This window comes from Anticarsia gemmatalis, chromosome 18, assembly GCF_050436995.1.
Source record: "Anticarsia gemmatalis isolate Benzon Research Colony breed Stoneville strain chromosome 18, ilAntGemm2 primary, whole genome shotgun sequence".
NCBI lineage: Eukaryota > Metazoa > Arthropoda > Insecta > Lepidoptera > Erebidae > Anticarsia > Anticarsia gemmatalis.
The window spans coordinates 2,353,235-2,378,334 of NC_134762.1; the positions used below are offsets into that span (position 1 = coordinate 2,353,235).

At 34.8% G+C, this 25,100-nt stretch overlaps 3 protein-coding genes across 5 annotated transcripts in view; 1 reads left to right on the top strand and 2 right to left on the bottom strand.

Annotated features, from left to right (window-relative positions):
* Mtmr6 (Myotubularin related protein 6) overlaps nt 1–5,963 on the bottom strand; it is a 99,820-nt gene extending 93,857 nt beyond the window's left edge. Inside the window, exon 1 of one of the 3 annotated variants that reach the window (XM_076126039.1) lies at nt 5,727–5,963. In XM_076126039.1, coding sequence (XP_075982154.1) covers nt 5,727–5,750 — 24 coding nt within the window. In that variant the 5' untranslated portion in view covers nt 5,751–5,963. Of the gene's footprint in view, nt 1–3,899; nt 4,398–5,726 lie in introns of those variants that run through there. The other 2 variants (XM_076126038.1, XM_076126037.1) reach the window with 2 other exon arrangements.
* A 290-nt stretch (nt 5,964–6,253) lies between these two features.
* Nucleotides 6,254–19,619, top strand: LOC142980509 (toll-interacting protein B-like). Its single transcript, XM_076125943.1, has 8 exons — nt 6,254–6,419; nt 9,836–9,949; nt 13,162–13,237; nt 14,156–14,267; nt 14,648–14,762; nt 15,080–15,166; nt 15,533–15,685; nt 16,115–19,619. Exons 1-8 carry the CDS (start codon nt 6,372–6,374, stop codon nt 16,223–16,225), a joined length of 816 nt encoding a protein of 271 aa, XP_075982058.1. The 5' UTR covers nt 6,254–6,371; the 3' UTR covers nt 16,226–19,619.
* A 343-nt stretch (nt 19,620–19,962) lies between these two features.
* Dbp45A (putative ATP-dependent RNA helicase Dbp45A) lies at nt 19,963–24,906 on the bottom strand. The gene is made up of 9 exons (XM_076126183.1): nt 24,728–24,906; nt 24,181–24,374; nt 23,685–23,896; nt 23,194–23,329; nt 22,396–22,565; nt 21,650–21,877; nt 21,143–21,270; nt 20,652–20,805; nt 19,963–20,300 (listed from the first exon to the last, which is right to left on the bottom strand). The coding sequence occupies exons 1-9, from the start codon at nt 24,801–24,803 to the stop codon at nt 19,994–19,996; spliced, it is 1,605 nt and encodes a 534-aa protein (XP_075982298.1). The 5' UTR covers nt 24,804–24,906; the 3' UTR covers nt 19,963–19,993.
* Between the last annotated feature and the right edge of the window lie 194 nt (nt 24,907–25,100).

The following is a 25,100-nucleotide window of genomic DNA, read 5'->3' on the forward strand; positions in this document are numbered from 1 at the left end:
CCGACCTCATATACAGATAAGGACAGCATGATAATGACGTTTTAATCTAAATGCACTAAAAGCAATGAAATACCTCGTTATCCTCAAGGAATTTACCCAAGCATTTAAAAGCAAAACATTTCCCGCACACAATTTAATTGTGCTGTCGGACTTCTATACGGACCACTAATGGTGCCTGGAGTTTTCTACAAAAAGGCCAATTAGAACTGCAACAACGGGATAATAAATTGCGAATTGACGTGCAATTACTTTTCAGGGAAAAATATTTTCTAGGAAAATGTTGAAAACAATAAGGACGGGGAGTAATTTGCAGGTAGAACATTATTGCTTTGTTTGTTGTTTCACTGGTGGAGGCGAACCCTTGGAATTGTTTTGCGTAGGCCACGAGTTGCGGTGTCAGTTGCTCCTATTTTGTTTCCCTTAACATTTTTACGTATAATGTAAGCAATAAACATGTTGCTGAGAATGAGAATCTCATTATTAAGTAGTGTAGGGCGTAATAGCCATCGGTTGCCATTATTACAGACAGGAAATTAAGAAGAAAAAGTAAAGTCTCGTAGACTCTAAAAATAAGGAAAAAAGTCACATCCGAAGTTTCCGCCTTATCGGAAAGCTAAGAATAAAACCAAAAGTATATCAGTAAGTGTCGAGTCAATGGTCCGTGAAAACCAATATCGGGCCGTCAAATAACTGAACTGTAAAGTAAAAGCCATAGATAAGGTGACGTGGCATTTACCGAGGCCTTGGCCCTTCGAACTTAAGCCGCGGTACTTAAAGCCAACGGGTCAGGCCACATATGGGATTTGAGCCGATCTACTGCGCATTTTACTTTTATATCTCCCTATCTAGGTTTATTACCGTTGATTTTAAGACATCTAGAGCATTTTTATAGCTTTGAGGGTAGTTTCAATTTCCCATTTCAATTACGTAGGACGTAGATGCTATCTGGGAGTTGTAGAACGTTCTTGCCTGGGGGGCAGCATTGGCTTTATGCACAGAGGTCAAAAGCCACACTCAAGGGAGTTCCACAAGCTTTCAGCTCCATGACACTTTCGACCAGACACTAATGGATAGCGAAAGTTTCAACACCAACGGGATCAATCGTTTTTGTGTAACACCTAACAAAACTTTGTTTGAAACCGTAACACGACTTTCCTCTTAACTTGTAGCATTCATATTATTATTTAGTATGATAAATGCGAGAGGAAACATTTTATTTCAGGCTTTGAAGCGCTAGCGGACGAGAGTGCTTGAAAGAAGTGCGGGCGAAAGTAAAATGTTGAGTAAAGCCTAAAATAGGCGAAATAAATCTTAAAAAAGATAGTTGGTTTCGCTAGAATATTCTATGTGCCGTTTAGAAACCTACACACGATATAATCTCGTTTCCCTCGGGACTCGTAAAAGGACAAAGGATTTATCCTTCAAATGGACAGCGGCGTCTGTGTATTTATTGATAACAGGTTTTCGCTGTAGTCCCACCCACGTGGATTTTGCTTTCCTTTTGAATACGCTACATTTTGTTTGGAATATAATAAAAATATTAAACTTTAACGTGACGACATTTATTATAGTTAATGATCCAAACGACCGTTTACTCGTTTGTATATGATTGCTAATTACGATTTCAGATTTGTGGAGCTAATAAGTGTAAATGTAAACTTTTGTTAATAAATTCTCAGTAGCCTGGGCTTTTATAGCTATAATCCTTAAATCAACAAATAAAACGATATGGCACGGAAAGGAATATAGGTACATCTTCCAAGCAATGTTTCCTTCCGAAATATTATAAAAACCTTTAGTGGGCATGCGTGTACTTTTCTAATCAACTCTCCATGGTTAGTGCCTAACATACTTACAACAGATTAATTAGCAATAAACGCTAGCCGGTATAATAGCTCATTAAAGTCTTACAATCAATCCTACATAAGAGCATAACAAATCCTTCCTAATGTTCCATTCGCTATCACGACCATCTGACAACTTCCCTACACTATTATCTAACATAACAACGGAAACGTCTGTAATACTTATCTCGTACACAAACTATGACTAGTAGTTTGTGCCGCGTGTCTCTGGAACTTAAAAGGAGTAGACCACTATTCTCTCATGTTCTATAGTATACTAAAGAACATGCACCGACAAGAGTCAGTCTAGTATAATCGCATGGATGACTTACAAAGAACTGAAAGGACCCGAGAATCTTGTAGCTAAGTCTTGGTTTACAAAACAGTCTCCCGTTGCGTTTGTCTATTCGCGATCAACTCAAATTCTACTGAACGGAATTATATGCAATTTTTACTAATGGAAAAAATATTTTTTAGAGCAAAACAATATCGTTTGTTTCCATTGTTAAATCTACAAAGAAACGACTAATAGTAGTATATCTTGGCCACCAGAACAGCTATCAATCCTATGGGACGTGACGTTTCAGGGCGTTTTAACTTGTATCCCTCCGGAGGTTCTGCTAAGGGTATAAAGTATCTGCCAATGTAATCTCGGCCGTATAGATAGCCCATCGACTCCCTTGGATGTCGTAAACTCGGGTTTATATTAAGCTGTGTGTAGCATCTTGATTTTATAGACCAGGAACAGTGGAAGTAACTTAAATCAGTTTTTCCCTTTTAATCAAGATGTTTTCCTTCAATTTCTGCTGCAGAATTTTCTAGTTTTATAAAGTTGAAACTTTTGCTTGCTAGACGGAATTGCTTTTGCTGATCGAGTGTACTAGAATACCTAGTATTGGATAGCTTGGGTTACTCTACAGACGTTTTGAGTGGCCATATTTGTGCATTGAGTTTGTTTATTGAAATTAATTTGACATTCCGACTACTATTGATTTTTCCAAGAAGCGCGTCTCTTGTTTACAGAGTACTAATCAGTACAAGCAGCATTCGGAACACCTTTTGCTATAAAAGTTTCCCTGAATCCTTGCATAGAATAGATATTACTTGAACTCTGAACACAACAAACAATTACAGTCACGGCAACATAAAAGTAATATTCTATTCTCTTGAACTTTAATACGCAGAGACCAATCAGTTGCTTGTCACGAACACTCGTAATCCCTACTGTCTGTGATCTTACGTAAAAGAGTATTGAACTGAAAACTGTTCAAGTAGGTCAAGACGTATAAAGTTTCAGATTGCAAGTTATGGCCGTATCGGTTCCGGAAAAACAAGATACGTATCGACGTTAGAATTATATACTTTGGGATACATAGCTTCTCTCGTACTTATTCCCATGGGATTAGACAAGATATTTTAGGAAACCTGGTTAAAAGATGCTGGACTACGATCTTTCAAATATGCAGCAAATGTTGATACGTCACTAAATTTAAGTGACGTGCGAAAGTATTTCTGTCTTTTCAATATACGGTAACGGGACGAAGACAGTATTGTCTTTAAACTAACTTATAAATAAGGAGTAAAGTTTATTGTTGGGCTTTTATTTGGCGATTTTTAAGTAGATGCTAAAGCTTTAAAGTGATGCAAATTAGCGCTAGTCAGAAACGGGAAATGGCTCACGCTTTTAATGGCTCAAAAGAAGCAGCCATATGAGGATGGTAACATGCATAATTGCCACTTTGGCGACGGATTTAAACGAAAAGAGTAGTTTTATATTTCGAAGATATACTTAGAGTACGAAGTTCTGTAATGAAAATTACATTTAGATCTGTTTTGATCTTTAAGTAAGTATGCTGTTGTAGTATTTGGTACACGATTTTTTAGTCGATATAGATCGTTCCTAAATATCCTAACATAGCCACTTAATTAATCTAACATTAAACTAATAGATAAGAGAAAGCTATTATCTTTATCGAAAAATAAGTAATGACTAAATCTAAAGACGTAACAGGAGCTATTGATATAACATAAAAAGTATGAACAAGCTCAATCTACCTGGGCAAGTCTCACCTTCTCTGTAACGGCAAGACCTGCATACTCTTCGGGAGCAAGGCAGTCGCCTTTCAGCCAACTTGCTAGCCGGCCCAGCTCGCCGAGCATGTTCGATGGAGTCAACGAACTAAGCGCCATATCTTAATGCACCCGAAACTTCCGGTAAACAAACTTATTCCATTGTAAACTAGCTATTTAGAACAGTATTTCTTTCTTTAGAAATTAGTAAATTACTTGACACTTTTCTCAAACAAACTTTAAAAAAATTTATACTTCTCACATGTTACTTCCGAATTCTTATTTTATTCAGTTCGAAAACTTTTAATTCAGGCACAACTCGGTAAAAAGCTATACATTTTCATTTGTTTCAATGAGAACGCGAAACAAGAAACTTTTCCAATTAGATCCCGCGAAGAGACCCGTTATGACCAAAATTGTTATAATAAATTTTCCCGCCCTCGCAGAAGAGTGGTCTACCCTCCGTGGCGGCGCGAAGTCAACTGACAATAATCGGGAATCAGAGTTATTTATCGTCAAAATATTCGCATTTACAAATGTGAAACTCTCTACTCAAAGGAAGAAATGCCCTATTGTGTCTTCGTAAGGTCCATATTGAGGCGCCAAAGGGCAGAGATCAGATTTTCGGAGCATGCGCGTAAGAAAAAGACGGCACTACAAACCGGCGGGTGATTGGAAAGAGACGGCGATATTTCCGCAATTTATTATGCATTTCCGAATTTCAAGCACGTGTGTTGTTGTTTGACGTAAATGAACGAGCAACACATTGAGGGTGGTTACAAGTTATGACGTAATTTTACGAAATACAAGTGAAACTTATAGAAAGAGGGGTTGCCATGTTTACCCCTAAGCGGTAAACATGGAATAATTGCACTACAAGATAATGAAATAATATAAGTTATTGTGACTGTAATTCATAATTCAGGCCAGTTTACAAGTCCAATCAGTATTGGGCTACTAAAAAACTTCACAGGAAGTCTACTTTTAAAAGGGAGATCTGGTTGTTAAACCACAGTCTACTTGGTTCCATTCATTCACTACAACAAACATGGCATTGCAAAAGAAAATTTTATAATACTGGCCGGTAACATAATGTAGGGTACTGTGTAAAGGGTGAATGGGAGTGAGCATTCACCCACTTATTCTATATTTATATACAGGCCAGTGTTAGGAGTAATACAATCTAACTTCAAGGACTTATAATAAAAGATTTAATATTGAAAGGACTGCAACAATGCTACATTGATTTGTTATCAATTTAGGCCATAAATAGAACATATTAATAGTATAGGCATTCAACTGAATGATTCATAAGTTATTAAAAAAAAACACTTTATAAAAAAAGTGTTTTCCTTTTCTGTATTCAAATGGCAGCAAGAATAGATTATCAGGCTTGTTTTTCAAACATTGACAATTTGTTTTTTTAAGAATCTTATTTTTTTTTAAACTTGAGTAAAACTCAGTGCATATTAAATACGCATTTAGATACAGTCATAACGTGAATCCCAGCTTTGCACTCAAAACAGATAAGGGAACATGATAACTTTTATCAACACATACCAAACATTATTAATGGTATGTACTTTATTAATACAATGACGATGGCGATTATTTTAGTACTTAAGTGGTTCTTTACTTCTACATAAAGATCTGAAAGTCGTAATTATGATATTATAAAAATAAAATGGCAAAATAAAAACAGTAACATCACACAAGGGAGTCAAAGCAAATGTAATAAAATGCCTATGAAATTCGGTTCGTATGACATCCTCTTTTGAAGTATAGCTAAGTTTAATAATAGTCTAGACTTACCTTAGGTGTTTTGATGATATCCATCGCAGCAGGTCACGAAAATCGATATAATAACCAATTCACATCAAGTCAACATATGTTTTGGAAACATGAAATTTCAAGAACGAAAGTTCATGGACACAAAAGTACGTTAGACAAAGCTGAAAATGATACAAATAACACTTTTTTTAGTCCATTCAGCAAGTAGAAATCAACACAAACAAGAAAAACCAAACGATTTGTTTGATTTCTTTGACATTTATTTTCTGTAGACGTAAGTTTCTAGGTCAATGAATTGCGATAACCACATTTAAAGCATGAATGAGTTTATTTGTTTAGTCGAGTACATATGGTTAAAAATAACAAAATACAAATTAAAATCTAAAATTGAATACTCCTGGAAATAAATAATTAAATTTTAATTCTAATTATTTTTATTTCTTATTTTTGTTATCTTGGTATCTCACACATCAAAATCAATGTAATAATGCTAAAAGTAGTAACAGTAAACTAGGCGCGTTCACCTCTACGAACTGTCATCGGGCTGTCATTCATTGTGACGTCCATACTCTCGAGCTCGTATTTGTTTGCACTCAGCAGTTGGTGATTTGCGAGAAATTATCAATTTAATTTTACTCTTGTGAAGAAATAGTACAATTCGTAGACATGACATCGACAATGCCTAGTGATAGGAACGAGGAGCGGCGTCGCAGGGTAAGTTTCCCACGCTTATTTATCGTATGAAATAAATTAGAGTCGCGAAAGTGTGAATCATTATTATTACGTTTATTTGATAGGAAAATTGTTATGACGAACGTTGTTTTGGTATTTGGGCATGGAATATTTGGACCGGCTTCTGATAGCAATAAAGAAGGATATCTTTTACATGTATAATTCGTTGTAATAAACTAACTGTAGTAGTCGGGATTTTCCAGACTATCCTATTTATTCCTGAAAGTCCGGATGTTTTAGACAAAGAGAAGGCCAATAACCTTTAGAAGCCATTTAGTTATTTTATTTGCATTTGAACCATCATATGTTTATTGCAATAATTAAATTAAAGGCTAATTGGATCACATGTTTTTGTATGATTCACCGAAATTTTGTTATTGCGTTATTCTAAAACAATCAAGTTTGTTGCTCACTTGACGACTATCTTAATTACTTAATATAAAGGTCAGTAGAATAACAACAACGATTTTTATTTAAAAATAGTAAAAAAAGATTGTGCAATATATTATATGCTTAATAAAAAAGTAGTTGGTTCTAAACTTGTTTTACACAAAACAGGTTGAGAGTTGATTGCTAATATGGATACTTTTTTGTTTAGACAAAAAACATGTTCTAGTATTTTTTGCGATATCAAATTACTCACATGAATCTATTTACTAATCTGTTTCATGTGACTTTGTTTTTAATCTGATGAATTTGAAATGTCGCTCGTTAATAATGAGGTATGTATTATAACCAAATTACGAAATCCCTCCCCACATTTATCTACAAACTATTTATTTAGTGTGCTTATTATAGATTGACTGAAGTATGTTTTTAAATGATAAAATATGTTATAAACAATCTTATGTCTTCATTTAGTTAATTCTGAAGTATATAAACCTCATATAAATAAATTATATAAGACTAGCTCTTGACCATGACTCTCATTCGACTATAGTTATGTGGCTTCTGTCATGTCATGGACAAAATCTCAGTTGTAAGCCAGTATTTTCTATAGCATATGGATTATTCTATTCCATAAACAACAACACAACTAAGGTTTATCTTAAATCTATTCTATAGTTTTGGTGGAATTGATTAACAGACATTCTGTTCGTCTGTTAATTCTTACCTTTGTATGTTTAATATCTATAAAGACTTTGAAAAGTGCAAATAAAATCTATAAAAGGCACTCTTTGTGTATACTCCCAGACTGAGGTTAGACAACATCAACAAAACATAAGATGAATCATTGTTATTATCCCTTATCCAATATTATCTTAACAACAGACTTAGATAAAGCATATGTTCTGAGTCATATATGTTTATTTTTGAAGTGAAGAATTACCGATATGCATATTTTTGAAGTGGCTATTATCATACATATGTACATAAATAAAATCATGCTTTCTTCTCATAGGGATAGGCAGAGATTGGGAACACCACTTGTTACGATTCTTACAAACTTCCATTGCTTTAATCGCATCCATACATCTTGCCAGACAGGATCGCATTTCAGTTCTAAGAATAAAATTATAACCTATTACTGTGCCACTGCTGGACAAGGGTCTCCTCCTGGCAGACATAGGCCTAGAATCTACCATACTAAGAAAATTGGGTTATCAGGTCTAGTTTTAATGCATTGATTACTCTTCCCATAAAAAGTAGACTGATTTAAGATAACATATAGCTTTCCTCATGAAATGGACTATCGTAAAAAAATAGTTACTCAAATCTGCCTGTTGTAATTCCTGAGAATACCTTAAGTCATGACACTGAATATCATACACAAAGATAGTTACTCAAATCTGCCCGTTGCGAGCATAGCTTGTTCATACAAACGAAACCCATAGTTTTACTACATCATATAGCAAAGTGAACCATAGAACAAAAATTAGATACACAATAACCAAATCGAATTAATTATTAAGTCATGCTAGTACAGAAACGGTCACACCGTAACCTTTGTAAAAGCGTTGTTTATATCAAGTATTATGTTTGTACAGCACTTGTATACGTCAATTGCGTTTTATACTACACACTAGACACAATGGAGTGAATCACAATGCTCTCAACTTGTAGTGAGGTAGAAAGTTTCAAGAGTTTTGCGATCAATAAGCAAGGCTAGCAATATATGTTACTTCAGTTTTTATGTATTTGTATGCTGTCTATGTAGTATGAAGAGTCACTTTGTTCTTGTTAATATCCTATTTTACTTCCTATAAATGCGAAAGTTTGTGAGTATGTATGTATGATTGTTACTCTTCCATGCAAATACTACTACCGATAATGATAAAATTTGGTATATAAGTAGCTGAAGACCCAGAATAACACATAGGTTAGTTTTTTTATCCCGGGGTTCTCGAGGGATCGGGATTTACACGGGAAGGGCCACGGGCGGCCTCTAGTTGGAAATAATAACCATCGAATTTTTTCCTTATTAGTTTATAGATAAGGTAAAAAATTTATACTGTATATAAGAATATGTGTTATTTTTAGTAAAACCAAACAATGATGTTATTAATTTGTGATTTTGAACACTGCTGGGAAACTGTCTCCAAAAATTAAGTGTTGCCCATTACTGTCCCACTGCTGGCCAAGAATTTTCTCCCAGAATGCAAGATGGGTTAGGCCTTAAGTCCACCACGCTGGCTAATTGCAGTATGGAAAATTTTCATGCCCTCAAAAACTGTCTTTAAAACTCTCAGACAGTAAAAAATACCTAACTAAATATACTTTATCTACAAAGCTATAAAAAAGTAAAGACTATTTAGATTTTTTGTTTCAAACAAACTACCTCTATTAGTTGTTTATCTAATTGAATAAAAAATACATAACTTGATAATAAAATCATTAGATAAATGACTAATATTTTGTGTTGTTAGTGTTCTATTTTTATATTTATGTGACATTTATTATCTGTTGTAGTAAACATATGATACATGTTATATTACAATGCTGTATTATTGTATTGTGTATGAACATGTAAAAGGAAAATTGTTATGATTGATCATATATACATACCTACATAAAATCACGCCTTTTTCTTATAGAGGAAGGTAAAGACCAAAAGACTCATTCACATCCATACATCTCGTCATACAGGACCGCCGAATTTTCTTTTTTGAACATTCTGAACTACAGTAACATTTTCTCATCTACAATATTTATTCTGCGTGAGAATCAAACCTGTGACTTGCGGCGCTAGAACACACTATTGCGCATATAACGGCTCGATGATTATTTTAAGAACTGCACGGCAGAGACAATATTTAACCGATTTCAAAAATAAGAGGTTCTGAATTTGTCGCGATACTTTCCATGTTTCCTTTGTTCCCCAATTACTCGAAGACCTGTGGAGCTAATTCGAAAAATCTTTTTATTAAGTAAATAACATATGTATGTCTGTTTCACAGGTACTCCTAGGCCCGTTGCCAGCCGGTTTCCTTCGAGCTGACGGTGCTGCGGACACGGTAGACACGGACTACCAAGCAGCACTCGCTTTACAACAACAGCTTAGTGGAGCCACTGTGAGTTATTGCAGTTATTTCTATTCATTAAATAATCTTAGACCATTAATTATAGACAAATTTTATTCTATCCTTAACCTCCGGTTTCTTAGGTACATTTAGCGGTAGTTTATGTATTCAATAGTGTTTAAGCTGACATACCTAAACATGACAATTTGAATAGATAAACTACCGCTAAATGTGTCTTAGACACCAGGGATAAGTAAACTAATTCAACATAACTGCATTCAACTGATGCATGATATCAAAATATCAAACTGATTGGCATAAAGTACTTCATAGAGTAACATAGTTCGTCGTTAAAACGAACATGTTAACAAACCACATTGAACGACTTTTTACTGCTTTTCTTATAGAAGTTTTAATAACTTCTAATCTAACTAGTTTAAAAACTGGTATGCTAATTAAATAACTGTCGACTGTGGTAACAAATTTAGAGTAACATAAAGATAGCGAGCTACGGATTTCTATCATACTTTTTCTTTAATACAAAAGTAATTGTATGTGTCTGTGATGATTTTGCAACAAAGTTACATTTTTGTTAAATTAAAAAATAATTAAAAAGTATATACACTCAAAGATTTCCATTGTAGCCTATCTCCGGCGGTCTGATACCATTCTGGTGCGAAGGTGTCCAGCTCGTCTCTCCATCTTTTATGGAGAGACGAGCTGGACCGCTACAATGGAAATCTTTGGGGGAGGCCTTTGCCCAGCAGTGGGACGATACGGGCTTATAATAAAAATAATAATAATAAATACACTCAAATAATTGTGGCATAGCTAACTCATTGGGAAATAAATCCGTAATGGTATTTCTACGCTTTAATCGTCTTCGTCTAGACCTTATACTACGTTAAGTAGAGTCGGCATTAGTCGGCACATCATGTTTTCGTTTTCAAAAACATTACATAAAGAAACATGCATATTTATGACAGGCCGCCTGCCTGCAAACCTCCTTGGGAATCCTACATTCAAAAGGAAATGGAGAATGTTACCTAATTTTGATTTTTAGCACTCCATATTCTCGTTTAAAAATAAAAAATACTGGTGAAAGAATTACTTCGATACGTCAATTAGTTTTCGATTTATAAGTAAAACAAGTTGTAACCGCACGACGCTAGCTCTCGGTGACGGTGTGACGTCACTCTACACTTGCTCAGTCTGGCTCACACAGTCCGCTTGAGGTCGCGCGCTCGGAGCGTTGAAATTATTCCTAAATACTTTTAAAAATGTTCAATTCAAATACTAGGAAATCATATGTTGTGCCTAAATGTAATTTAATATTATGTAGGTAAGTACATAAGTAATAACAAAATAACTTCATCTTATAATGAAACAATTTCTAATCGGATTGATCGCGAGTTTATTGATTTTACTGTGGCAGGAGAAATGTAAAATCGATAAGTATGCGATTATTTCGGTTAAAAACTGTTTCATTATAATATGCAGTGATCGTAAATATCTAACATTATTACTTATTATACCTATGTATAATATACTAGAAGCCGCCCACGACTTCGTCCGCATGGAAAACCTTCCCGCGTAAATCCCGATCCTTCGGGAACTCGAGGATAAAAAGTAGTCTATATGTTATTCTGGGTCTTCAGCTATATATCAAATTTCATCGTAATCGGTTCAGTCAAATTTGCGTGAAAGAGTAACAAACATCCATACATATTTACATACTTACATACATACATACGTAAATACATACATACGTACATACATACATACATACATACATACATACATACGTACGTACACACATACGTTCATGCATACAATGACAAATGTATGTTATTGTATGTATTACTAATGTACTTATGTATGTACATATGTACATTCTCACAAACTTTCAAATTTATAATATTCAGTAGGATTTCGGAAGCAACAAAACCTCTTTTTGTTTCACAAATAATTCGCAACCATTATTCCATTTATTTTAGGTAGATTATCCGATTGCCCTTTTTCAAATCCTTTATCCATTTTATTAATCGAATAGTATTTACTATTATTATAAGTTATTTTATACATAAGTGGACGAAAACAACAAAATACTACGCAAGCTATTACACCTACAACAACGATTGGCGACTTAATACTAAGCGGGACGCGGCCCGCGCGGCGCGGTAATGTAGTATGACGTCACAGCCGCTCACGCGGCTGTTAGCGGGACTCGATATTTTTCGAAACTTTGAATGCTTATAAAATCAAAACTATTCGGTATTTTTGACTGAAACAAAAACTAGTTTATATGTATACATACAGGCTATACTGTGTCAAAATTTCAAGCGATTTAGCATACCTAGTAACATTCTCCATTGAGATGCGAAATAAATATTTTTATTAATAGTATAAGTAGATAGGAATCTTATAAATAGCTGTTGGAAAGGAGAAGATGAAGTGGCTAGGGTAGGGCGTGATCGCATGTCCGAATGTCTATTTTATGATCGGACAGATTCATTGGTGCTGATATCTGTGGCCGGAGTTGTAGCTTTGATAAATAAATAAATATATTATTATCCTTCAAGGTGGTGTTAAAACGAATAGCTTAGACTATTTTTCGCGATTACTGATGAGATAAAAGATTACAAACTAATAAACGAACACTAAAGGTGAAGAACATTCCTAGTTTATTTTTAGTCTTGAATTTTAAACGCAAATATAATGTCAACACAATTTTCTAGAACTTTACCGACTGCGTATTAGTTCCAGTCTAATTAAATTATTAAAAGTAAAGCTTGGTTTTATGTGGCGAAATAACAGCGGGTATATAAATCGTTTAAATTATTTCTACAGCGTTTTACGAATATGATATTATTTATTTATCGTAGGCATGGTTAGTGGTCCACCTAGTATTAAAATTGTTAGTGCCTTGACGACTGATATTTGAATTGCCAACAATTGAGACCGAATTCAATCGTGCAGTCCGTAGTACGGAGCGAGTCTTTAAATAATAACAGCTCTCGTATCAAAAGTTAATCATATTATAAAGAAAATCATGCAAGTTATTTAAGCTGTCAGGAAGGCATTAAACCTAGGTAAACATTTTAACTGACAGGAAGCGGGGTCGACTTAAAATGTACCCTTCGAAGCACGGAGATGCTTATTGAATAATAACAGTCAGTAAAGTCGTGTGCTCTATTAGTTGAAAGGTGTGACTGTGGTGAGGTCTGGTCTCTATAATAAAATATCATGTTTGTTTGTTACAGCTCCCTCCACAGGGTCCACCACTTACAGCGAGGCTCAGCATCACGATAGCACAGGCGAAACTATCTAAAAACTATGGTAAGGTTTGATACAAAGTTAAGTGGCAGTTATAAAATTAAAACATGACTTTCAATTTAATCATCCTTTCAGTAAATTAAGGTTTCTTCAATATTAAAAGTAGTTTCCCTCCATAGCCCTTTAATATTTTCTACCACGTGTATGTTACACACGAAATTCATACATACGCACAGCACTCCATAGACTATCAACTACAAGTAAAGAAGGACCATAATCGGTGTACATTAAAAATTATTTGCTAAACGTGTTGCTAAGCTTTATTTGCCTACTTGAGAATTATGATGTTTAAATTATATCAATATTGTAGATTCTGGTCTTACACCAATAAAAACTGAAGTACCAGCGTGTTACCTACACGTCGGATAAACACCCGCTGTTAAGAACTTGTACTTAATTATTTTGCGACGCAAAATACAAACTTTACACCGACATTTTACTTTTAGTAGTTCTTTTTTATTGTGAGATAATATGCAAATGAGATGTTCTAATAAACCAGTATGATACTGACCAAACAAGTTGCTATAAATAAACAAAAACACATGACTTTTTTGTACCATTTTTTATGATGTAATAATAGAAATGACGACGAATTTGGACCAAGACAAATCAGAAGTTTCAAATGGAAATACTGATAGACTTATGATTAATTAACAATTGACATATAAATCGAAACCTATTAAAATCGTGTTTTAGAGTATTCTAGCTGTTAAAACGATGGCAAACAGCGTCTAAGTTTTAAATGTTTGTATTAACTCCTTACCTACGGTGTACTGTAACTGCTAGTTTGTGCAAATTTTGTATTTTCAATGGGGTTCATGCTAGGAGGACTAAAATATGAAAGCAAAAAATTTTACGAAATTTAAAATTTAAGACCTGCCTGCCTGGCTTCAATAATGTAATTAAAGTTTTCTGGTTCAGGCCTTACCCGCATGGACCCGTACGTGCGTCTGCGCGTGGGTCACTGCATCTACGAGACACACACCGACCCCAGCGGCGGCAGGACCCCCAGGTGGAACAAGGTCATTCACTGGTAAGTTGATAACGACAACTACTGAATGAAATAGAAAATCCAAGAGTTATTCATACAAAAACCGCCTGTTTACTGTTCGCCCTCTAGCGATAAACCCGAGTAAACTTAACGTAAATTAGGATTGCCAAGTACAGCCACACCAATTGTTTTATATATTTTTTATAAAAGTAATCGTGATATAATTCTACTTCTATTTTGAAATAAACACTTACTAAAAACCTCTTAAAAAATATTTAATTATTTCAGTCTTTAACCTTGGCCAATTGATTTATTGATGCCCCTGATCGAGAGTTGATTAACCAATTTGCGAAGTAAAATTATCGATTATAAACTCATTGTATTCTCTTTCCACTTACTATATCCGTCGTTTTTATTCCCAGCCTGCTTCCCCCGGGCGTGAACTCGATATACCTGGAGATATTCGACGAGTGCTCGTTCACTATGGACGAACTGATTGCGTGGACGCACATCAATATACCGCCGGCTGTCTTACAGGTACAATTATTATTGACTGGTTCTATGGCGCGGTCGGTTTTGAATCCCAGGGCAAAAAGTGAGTTTTTAGCTTTTCTGTCAAGAAATTGGCTTCCGTGTTTCGAAGAGCACGTAAAACCGTCGTTACTACACCTGACTTCTCACCGGTCGAATCAGTTATTGGTTTCACTGGGCTAATATAACAATAGAGTGTGTATGAGTAGTTACAGATATGTACCTAGTACCTACACAGGGTTTTTTTTTAATAGCTCAGGTAGAATAAGAAGGTTAATAAAAGATATGTGATGCAACTAAGATGATTTTTTACGTGCTTCTAGGGTGAGACATACGACAACTGGTTCTCATTGAACGGCAAACAAGGCGACGGCAAAGAAGGAGTTATCAACTTGGTGCTGAGTTATTCTGTAAGTAACATTATTCTTATTCCAATTTTGTTAATTATCTAAGACGTACTTGAATACATGTTGGGTTAGTTAACATTTTATATGCTGATTTGGATGGATTATTCATGTTTTAAATAGCTTAATTGTTTTAACGAAATAAACAATCACGAAAAAAGAAACCACAGCCTTTTGGCGAAGCCATTACAATGCGTTACCTCCACCCACTGCTAAAATCTAAGTGATGAACGTATGGTATATTGTTTATGAAGATTGCATTGTGTCGTCGTCATTGGGTGCGATGCTCGACGCCGCAACATAGGCTCAACCAAAAAGGCTGAGGGTAAAAAATACTTTAAAATAATTATATCACAAATCCGTAAATAACAGGTGGGTCCAGCAGCAGTGGCGACGTTCCCGCCCATGCTAGTGGTACCTAGCACGGGTATGGGCTACGCCGCCATGCCGATATACCCAGCACCTCAGCCACAGATGGCGCCACCGCCGCAACAACCACCCGTCACACCAGAGCAGTTGCAACAGGTTTGTGTTTAGCGACATCTAGTGAAAACTTGCAAGTTTTACTTGTAGTCACATCTAGTTAACGCGTTTAATAAACGAGTGACTCAAAATTTTTGTGTATAAAAAGAAAATATGACAGGAAAAAGAGTTTATTATATTAATCCTGGATTGCAATGGCAGGATGGACAGTGTTTTTATGCTTTTCCCGTATTTTGTTCTGTATTGCTACTCATATAATGACCCGGTTGATAAATTGCCAGGTATATGGTAATAAACGCAACGCATAGATTTTTGTCCCATTCGTGAAGAGTTGAAGAGAAGCCATTTAGTAAGATGTTAATGTACTACATACAATCATGTCTGCCCACACCTTCGAGTAAAACCTATTAACCTACATAAAACACACTGAACAACCCAAAAAATACCTAATTCACAAATTCCTTCTTCTAGATCGAAGAAATGTTCCCAAGCATGGACAAGGAAGTAATAAAATCGGTGCTGGAAGCGAACAACGGCAACAAAGACGCGACGATCAACTCTTTACTGCAAATGTCGGAATAATGTCGCAATATTGTGAAGGACGTAACATGAAACACGGTACGTGAAGGATTTTATATGAGAGACCTCTAGTGGTGGGTTGTGAAACTAATTGTTTGATAGTTTTCAGTGTTAAGTTTCTATGATCATAGTTACATAATGGCTAAAGCATAACCCTCTTATTCAGAAACACACTATAAACCTATTTTAGTTAAAAAGCTACTATAATATGTTTTCACTCTTTCATTTCGCTAAGGAGTGAAAGAAACAAAACACTTTATTAGCCTTTCATAACTTCATATATTTTTATCAATAAGAGGGTAATTATATATGTTAGTGTCAAACACGTTACGTTTAATCTAAATAGAACTGACATTTTAGACTGTCAAAGTTACTTCTGTTAAAATTGAAAATTGCGGACGTAAATTACGTACGCAATTAATACGTATAAATTGATGTATAATTATTACCTATTTACGACTATTTGACGGAATGTATAATAGAATAGGGGAATTAACGCGAACATGCATTTTACCTTAAAAGTTATGATTATATTTGACGGAATATTTCAAGTCAACTTTCTGAAGAAACTTTTAACTGTTAGTTCCACATTTGCACGCTAGGGGGGTTTAAAACTTAATTCTTGATTTATTGACATCCAAAAGTATTAAAATTTTGGATGTCTTTATCTAAAAATTAAGTAATATTTTAATGGCAAATAAAAAGCTAATGCTTGCCTTATAAACGCAAATAAATATTGTATTATTATCATGATACGTCCTGCACGATATTAATATAATTATAAATATATTTACAGCAATAATATACAGTCACATTTTTCACTAAAATAGTTAAGATTTGCATCTTGAAAAACATCAAAGTTATCGCTACACATACCTAATATAAAATCTCCCGCCGCATCTGTCTATTTGTTTGTTTTCGATAAATTCAGAATCTACTGAACAGATTTTCATACGGTTTTCACCAATAGACAAAGTGATTAACGAGGTTTTAGTAAATACTTTGTTGGCGAAGCCAGCCTTTGGTTGCTGGTTAAAAATATATGCACTAACCTAATTTCCTATTTAATACAGTGAAATGTATTTTATATAAAAAGATGCAAATCTTCACTATACTTTTAAAAGGATAAGTACACTAGCCTTCAAATATGTACTACAAACAATTTATAAGAAAATGTACTGAGCAGAAACCCTGGGCACCTGTTAAAGTAGAATTTTGCAGACGACTGCAGACCGCAGACGGCAGACTGCGGCAGCAAACCGCACACTCTTCAATCTGACTGACTTGACGTGTAATGGTTGCAGTTGTCTTTTCAATTGGTCTTAAGCTTCTATCGCGAACGGAACGGGCCCATTACCGACTTCGTTAAACTCACAAGCGCAAATTGTATATTTGTATTTCTAACAAAATGGAATCCCAATGTATGCGGTTTGCGCTTGCGAGTTTAAATCTTAATAGATCCGTTCCGCTCGCGGTGGCAACCAGGCTTTAAAGTGACTTGCCGTCTCCGCTTTGAAATTGTCTACGAAACTTTACATTTTGTTATAAGCTTTCATAGAAATCCTTAAATCAAAAATACAGATCAAGTCGTACTTTGGAGATAAGATGTTATACGGTAGCGGGGCCGAGGAAAGGACCCTTAACATGGTTATCGAGGAATAATTTATCAAAATATAAGCCTTCCGTATTCCAAAGTATTATATAAATTATAACTTGCTCATACAAAAGCAATAAGATAGTCGTGGAAGCGAATGCAAGACTTCCTCGAGCTCTGTTCCGCTCCGTCTCGTCTAGCCGGCCTGTATGGTGTATTGGAAATAAATCAATAGGATATCCCTTCACTCGCTTTTACAGCGAAAATAACCTCAAATTCTAAATAAAATAACGCTTTACATTATCTGTCTTACTAAAACGTCGTGTAGGTGATTTGCTAGTGTTTTGTCACTTTCATTCAATTTTAAAACTGTTTAAGAGAGAAAAAGACAAAACACTATAACTAATCAGAGCTTACACGATGTTTGTCAGTGAGACAGTATACATATACTTTATACTATAACATTATATAACCGTTACAAAAGTATAGAATACTAGTTTTAAAACATATATCGGCCTTACTTCTATTCAGTAAGGGCTATGTTATTGATCATTTTTAAGTTTTTTTTATATATTTTGACTATAACGTTAGGCCGCTGTTACACGGTCAAATATCCTACTCATGTTATAAATGCGATACGCAAATATTACTATGGCATTTCGTGTGTAGGTAGCTGAAGACCCAGAATAACACATTAGCTACTTTTTATCACGGAGTTCCCGAGAGATAGGGATTTACACGGGAAGGGCTTGATATGGACGAAGTCGTAGGCGGACTCTAGTTGTACAATATTACTGACCAATAAGGGTTTGTATTGTGCCAGTAATTTTATTTGATCGTGTAACATTATGGCAGGTCTGAGAGCGGCCTTTCTTTAGCTATATTTTATCTCTTTTTGCCACTTTGATGATAAAAAGAGATATCAAATAGTAGTACTGTAAGCATTTTTTTTAAATGGTGAGATTTTACTTGGTTAAGTATTTGTGTTTTTCAAACTTCATAGTTCTTTAAAATACGTCATGTAAGTAAATGAGACATGACGTATACGAAAACACAAAAACCGAATACGCAAATGCGTACACCCGTATACGCAAATACAAATAGCCAAATAAAATCTCACCTAAGTGGGTATTTGAAAATGAACTTAGAAAACAAAATTTAGATTTTTTTTTTTATAATTTTGCTCAAAATTGTATCACGTTCTACTTTTTTAAGTTTCAATCGTTATTCCATTAAGTAGTGTAGTTAAATATTATTGTGATTTTAATGTTATTTAGATACTTTATCAAGTTATTAGCGTACATATGGCACGTAGCGCTATTTCGAACTAAAACACATACAATTAATTATAAGAATCATTATATGAATTTTGTATAGTAAAAATTGCGATATTAATGATTTTGTGACATGTTATTGCGACACATATATCTTATTTACATATCATTTATATATCATGCATACGTACATACATATATGGTCAATGTATGGTATATAATAATTGATAAACGCAAATACGAATAACCAAGTAAAGACCTTTTTGTAATATTTATACCATATGTTAAAATGATTTAAATATAGGTACATACATAGTTTTCTTTTCAAAAGTGTATTTATATGTCGTAAAAACATGAATATTTCTATTACTTAAGGTATAAAATAGCCAGGCCTTATAAGATAACACGCGAAAGCTTAAATTTTGTGCCAAATCATTTGCCATCGACGCGAAAATGCTTGAATATGAAATGTATTATTGTTATATTTATTTGTAATTTTACAATGTATAAATAAATTATTAACTACTTAGTTAGTGACTTTCATTTATTATAATTCACCATTTATTATGATACCTTAGGGATCGTCTATGAGTCACGTGATGACTTCTCCAGAACCAACCCGTTTATCCTTTTGAACCCTCGCCTAATTAAGGGACAATACTTTTGATTAAAACAATAAAAAATAAGTGCGACACCGAATTGAAAACGGGCGTGCCTCGAGCTATGCAAGCAATTTTGGTTTCTAAATTTTATATTAAGTTTCGATTTATTAAAATTTTAATCTGATCGCCACGCAACCGCTGCCATATGTGTGATTTGAGCATAACCAACACGGGTCTGAAACGCAACCATCATTTTGGGATATATAAATAGAAAAAATCAAAATAGTGTAACCATATTTATTCACTTAACAACTTTAACTTTCTTTTTCTTAGCACTATCGCTGACTTCTTTAGCTTTCACATTATCCGCCTTTCTCTTAATCTTACTTATCTTTCCAATTACATTCTTAAACCTATCGTCTTTCTTCATTAAACTTTTATTTACTTTCTTCAAACCACTTTTGATAGACGCATCAATGTCTTCGGTCTCATTATGTAATCTATCTTGAGTGCTATCCTCGTTTTTGATCTGAGATTGGACTTGTTTTAGCTTTGCGAGTTTGGCTTTCTTGGCTGCCTTTATTCGTTTGCGGCGCATTTCTTCCAAACTGTAAATTAAAGTGTTTTTTAAATGACTAGTAATTATGTAAATATTGATACATCAGGTATTTTAAGAGTCTAAAAACATAACAGATATTTAAATTCACGCGAACTGAGAGTGAAAATGAGTTTTAAGGCTTCATTTTTAGGAAGAGAACACATACACACATGGTACAATCAGACCCAAAACAACAATTAATGTCAATGGCGCACATTTTAGTTTCGTGTTCGTCTTCCCACACTTTTCCCGAACCCGCGCCCTCCTGAGACATTTGTTGTGGCGTAGCACCCACACTAACCACTGCGTCGAGGGGACTCAATGTTAAGATAGTAGTCTAATGTATTAAAAGTATTCTTACCCCTCCTCCATCATGTCAGGGTCAACGCCCGCTTGTATCCATCGCTTAACGCGATAGTTGCGCTTGCGCTGTTCAAACTCCTCGTTGTCGAGCTGTGCCTCCTGCTCACGACGAGTCACACTCACTGTTGTGAAGATCTTTACTGCTTCGTCGTCTGGAAGTAAAGAGTGAACTAATCAGAGGACCAAGGAGATGTGAGGACTTTTCTTTCATAATTTTCATCCACACATAATGAATATTCATAGTGGTAATGCCCAAATAATGAGGCATATAACATAATAAAATACCTAACTCCCAGAATGAATCCAGAATACTTATGAGTCTTTTCAGTCGGAATTCATTGAATTCCTAGCATAAGTCTTAATATGCTTGTAAAATTTACCAATTTTTTTTTTAATTATTATCATGATCGTTTTTACAAACAAGCGTGCACGTATTAATACATCGACGTACACGTACACGTATACGTTCTTAGTGAGAATGAAACTTACCATCAATTTTATACTCTGTAAGCTTAGTTTTGATAGCGTCTTCTATCTCTCCGAGTCTCAGGATATCGTATGGGGTTATCAAAGATATTGCCATCCCGCTCCTGCCTGCTCGAGCTGTACGACCTACCCTAAAAACCATTATTATGATTAGTAGGTGGTACATGATAGACGCCTATGCCATTGTCATTGCATTAGAAGTTCTGGGGGATGTTATTAATTACTTTAAAATATTGAGACCACACTTATTACCATTTAGAAAACTAAATTAACCTTCTTTTTTATCAGTCAGACCCGAAACAATTATTTGTGGAACGCACAAATAATTGTGTGGGAATCGAACCCACGACTTCTCGACGCAATCGTAGCAGCGTGGCGACCTAAACCACTCCGCCGCGGAACAGGCTGAGACCGTAACCTGGTTGGAAAATCAACAATATACGACTTGCACAATTCAATACGAAATGAAAACCTTATCGTAAAAGATTTACAGTTAAAAAGACATCATACCTATGAACATACTCCTTAGGTTCCAGCGGCAGTTTATGATTAACAACTAGATCAACTGTCGGTATATCGAGTCCTCTGGCAGCGACGTTCGTGGCCACGAGTGTGCACTTGAGGTTGCTGCGGAACTGCGCGAGCGCCGCCACGCGCTCCCGCTGTCGCATGAACCCGTGCAGGCACACGTTGTCCATCGATATCGCGTTCAACATCATTGAAAGGACTTGGCATTCTCTGTGGAAGAATAATTTTGGGTTTAGTTTAGTTTGAATGACGTAGAATATAAGATAAGTAATAATGTAAAAGGTTTTTATGATGCTTTTGTAATACGTTAGTTTGTCTCTGTGTCTCATTAGAGCTAGTGAAATTATGTCAGACTTCAGAGACATGAACCTAACGACAGTTCCTTTAGTAAGCAACAACAGAAACGGACAAATGTGTGTTTTGGCGATCTTTTTTTTCTGTTACCATCAACACACTTATTATAAGAAACGAGCCACGAAAATACCGCATTTAATTTCACGCAGTGAAGTAAATATAGGGTGGCGAGATGGTCGATACGAGAGGCCTGAGAGGGCTGCAAGTATCCTGACATATTTTGACCCATACGACGAAGTTATGGTACTGTTTGCATGTCTAGAACCACTACTTTCAAACATTATTTTAACAGTCATCAAATTAATGCAAAGAATCCGTGAAAAAGTATTCTTTAAGTCACATAGATCAGTAAGTAAAAGTAAAGTAGTACTCACTTCTTAGTATCAGTAAACACGATGACGTGCGAACTGGGCGTGGTCTCTCGGTACTTCCTCAAGGTCTGCACTAGGTACACGTCGCGCGCGTACGCCGGACACACGACGTATCGCTGGTCTAACGTATTCACTGTTAGTTGAGTGTCTGTCTCGGACCAGGTGAGTAAGTGCTGGAATACATGTGTAAATAAATATCGTGGGACAACTTACACACAGTCATTTGATTCCAAACTAAGCAAGCTTGTACTATGACCAAATAACTGATAAACATACTTATAATACTTCTAAATACATACTTATATAGATAAATTAACAACCAGGATTATTAGTTGTATACATTTAATTTAATTAATGTTAAATAGTGTATTGATACTGATATTAATCACCCTGACTTAATCCTACTATTGTTAAAATCAATTAAAATGTCAACATAGTGGATAGATCTTTTTTATTCAATAAAGCCAAAACTGAATGGATTTTGATGGATTTTGGAACATAGTCTATAATCTGTATTAATACATGATACTTTTTCATGATCACACATTCACATCAAATAAACGTAAAATATAAATCAAATGACCATGTGTGAGTTGTCCAAAATAGATATAAAGCACAAGTAATTTTAGTTAAATTCCAATATTAATGTGTGAGTCTAAAACATGACAATAAGTTATTGTAAAATCTGCTTAAAAACTGAATCATACATAAGTCAGAAAGCATTAGTACTTAGTATTAGTATTACAAATAAACATGGCATATTTTGAAATGCATTTTGTAACTTGTTATTAAAACACTTACATCTTTATTCAAAGGCAGTAGTTTAGACTCCCTGACATCATCAGTAATGGTAGCAGAGAACAGTAAGTTCTGTCTCTTGGCTGGCAGGGCATTGAATATTGTCTCCAAGTCGTCTTGGAATGATTCACTGAATAACCTGAAATTTAAAAAAGTACCATAGCAATCACTCTAACATGTTATGAAATGAAGATGATAGTTTATAATAGTTATAAGCTATGTCTAACTTAATATGAATCACTAAAATATATATTAAGAAACAGTATCCAACATGTCTATCTGTATCTGTCAAGATAAACTAGAAAACTACTACATGGATATTTATACAGTTTATTCTCTGACAAAGAGAAGTTTCTCTAATACTAAGAAGATTTGCAAGGAAAGTTATTACTAACTTACACAAGTTATTGGAAGTCTGGAGATTATCTCATATTAATTTACCATAAAAATACAGAGAAGTTCAGTTTATAACATATTAAATACATAACAGTTACCTATCTGCCTCATCCAGAACCAAATACTTGATTTTCTTCAAACTGAATGTATCACAGCCTGATATATGGTCTGCTAATCTCCCTGGCATAGCAACCACTATGTGTGGTCTTTTGCATAGCTTGAGAGCCTCCTCTATTTGATCAGAACCTCCAGTTACTATGCACACTCGGAGCTTGAGTGGCTGGCCGAGAATACTGAACTGGTCTGCAATCTAAAAGAATAATAAATAAGATGATATGATTCTGTTCTTATAAAAACTTTTTCTATTCTAGATATAGGCAGATGGGAAACCTGAATTAAGCATCACTTCAACTCTGCTAACTTCGTTTATGGTTTAATACACTTGGTTGGAGTGTAGCATCCACTAAGTAGTGAAATTTTTACAGTACCATTGTAGATGGGTACCATTTATTTTCTACTTTTTTATAACAGTGAAATGAAGTAATCAGAACTATAATTTCAGTCAGAATGTGTTTGAGATGAAGATGTTTTTACCTGATAAGCCAATTCATGTGTAGGAGTAAGAACCAATGCAAATATTCCATAAGGATCTTCAGCCAAATTCTGCAATATGGGTAGTGCAAATGCAAACGTTTTGCCCGAACCCGTCTTCGCCGCGCCTATACAGTCATCACCAGCCAATATCTGTGGTATACAACCTTTCTGAATGGGCGTCGGACTTTTTATACCTGAAAAATGTAACATAACATGGATATTTTAACAAAAGGAATTATTAACAGACGATAACTTCAAACCCATTTTGTCGGCAAACGGTGGGTCGGATCAAAAAAACTCAAAGGACAAAAAGTGCTTATTTTTAGCCAATCTATACGATAAAAGCAAAAGAATTACAATATATAACATTTTTGAAAATTTTCGAAAATTTTTCTAAGTCCTAGTCGCCTTGCACACCCTTTGCTACACTCCAACCGACGATATACGCAACTATCTTTCCTCGGAATAACAATATTTCAGATAGTGATTTGAAATTTGAGTAGAAAAATGCGACGAAGTTTACGTGCAAAATAACAGCACATCTAACCTAAAGAAAATAACTGTTTAATCAGCCATGGCTTGACCCCCAATTGTGTGAATTCCTTTCCGTCATTTTCGTTCATGTTGAATGTTATTTATTCCTTCTTTTCACTATATAAACATAATTTATTTCAAATTGTAAATATTTTGCTGAACACCACGAGTGCGACACGCGAGTTTATTGTGACAGATAAATGACACTTGACATATGACATTGATGTCGACGGTTTCGTTTTGAAAACAAATGTTTTTTTGTATGTGGACAGGACTGTGAAAATATGAAATTAGTAGAAGCTGCAGTTCAATTCTCATATGATTACAGCTTATAATCATCTATAACCAATTTTTGTTTAGGATTTTTAGACCAAACTACTAACAAA

Excerpts from the sequence above, each read along its gene's own strand:
- LOC142980509 (XM_076125943.1), top strand. The coding sequence starts at position 6,372 with ATGACATCGACAATGCCTAGTGATAGGAACGAGGAGCGGCGTCGCAGG. Across the intron at positions 9,950-13,161 it reads AACAGCTTAGTGGAGCCACT|CTCCCTCCACAGGGTCCACC; the intron begins GTGAGTTATTGC and ends TGTTTGTTACAG. Across the intron at positions 15,686-16,114 it reads CACCAGAGCAGTTGCAACAG|ATCGAAGAAATGTTCCCAAG; the intron begins GTTTGTGTTTAG and ends TCCTTCTTCTAG.
- Dbp45A (XM_076126183.1), bottom strand. The coding sequence starts at position 24,803 with ATGAACGAAAATGACGGAAAGGAATTCACACAATTGGGGGTCAAGCCA. Across the intron at positions 21,878-22,395 it reads GTGTTTACTGATACTAAGAA|AGAATGCCAAGTCCTTTCAA; the intron begins GTGAGTACTACT and ends ATTCTTCCACAG. Across the intron at positions 20,806-21,142 it reads TACAGAGTATAAAATTGATG|ACGACGAAGCAGTAAAGATC; the intron begins GTAAGTTTCATT and ends CTTTACTTCCAG.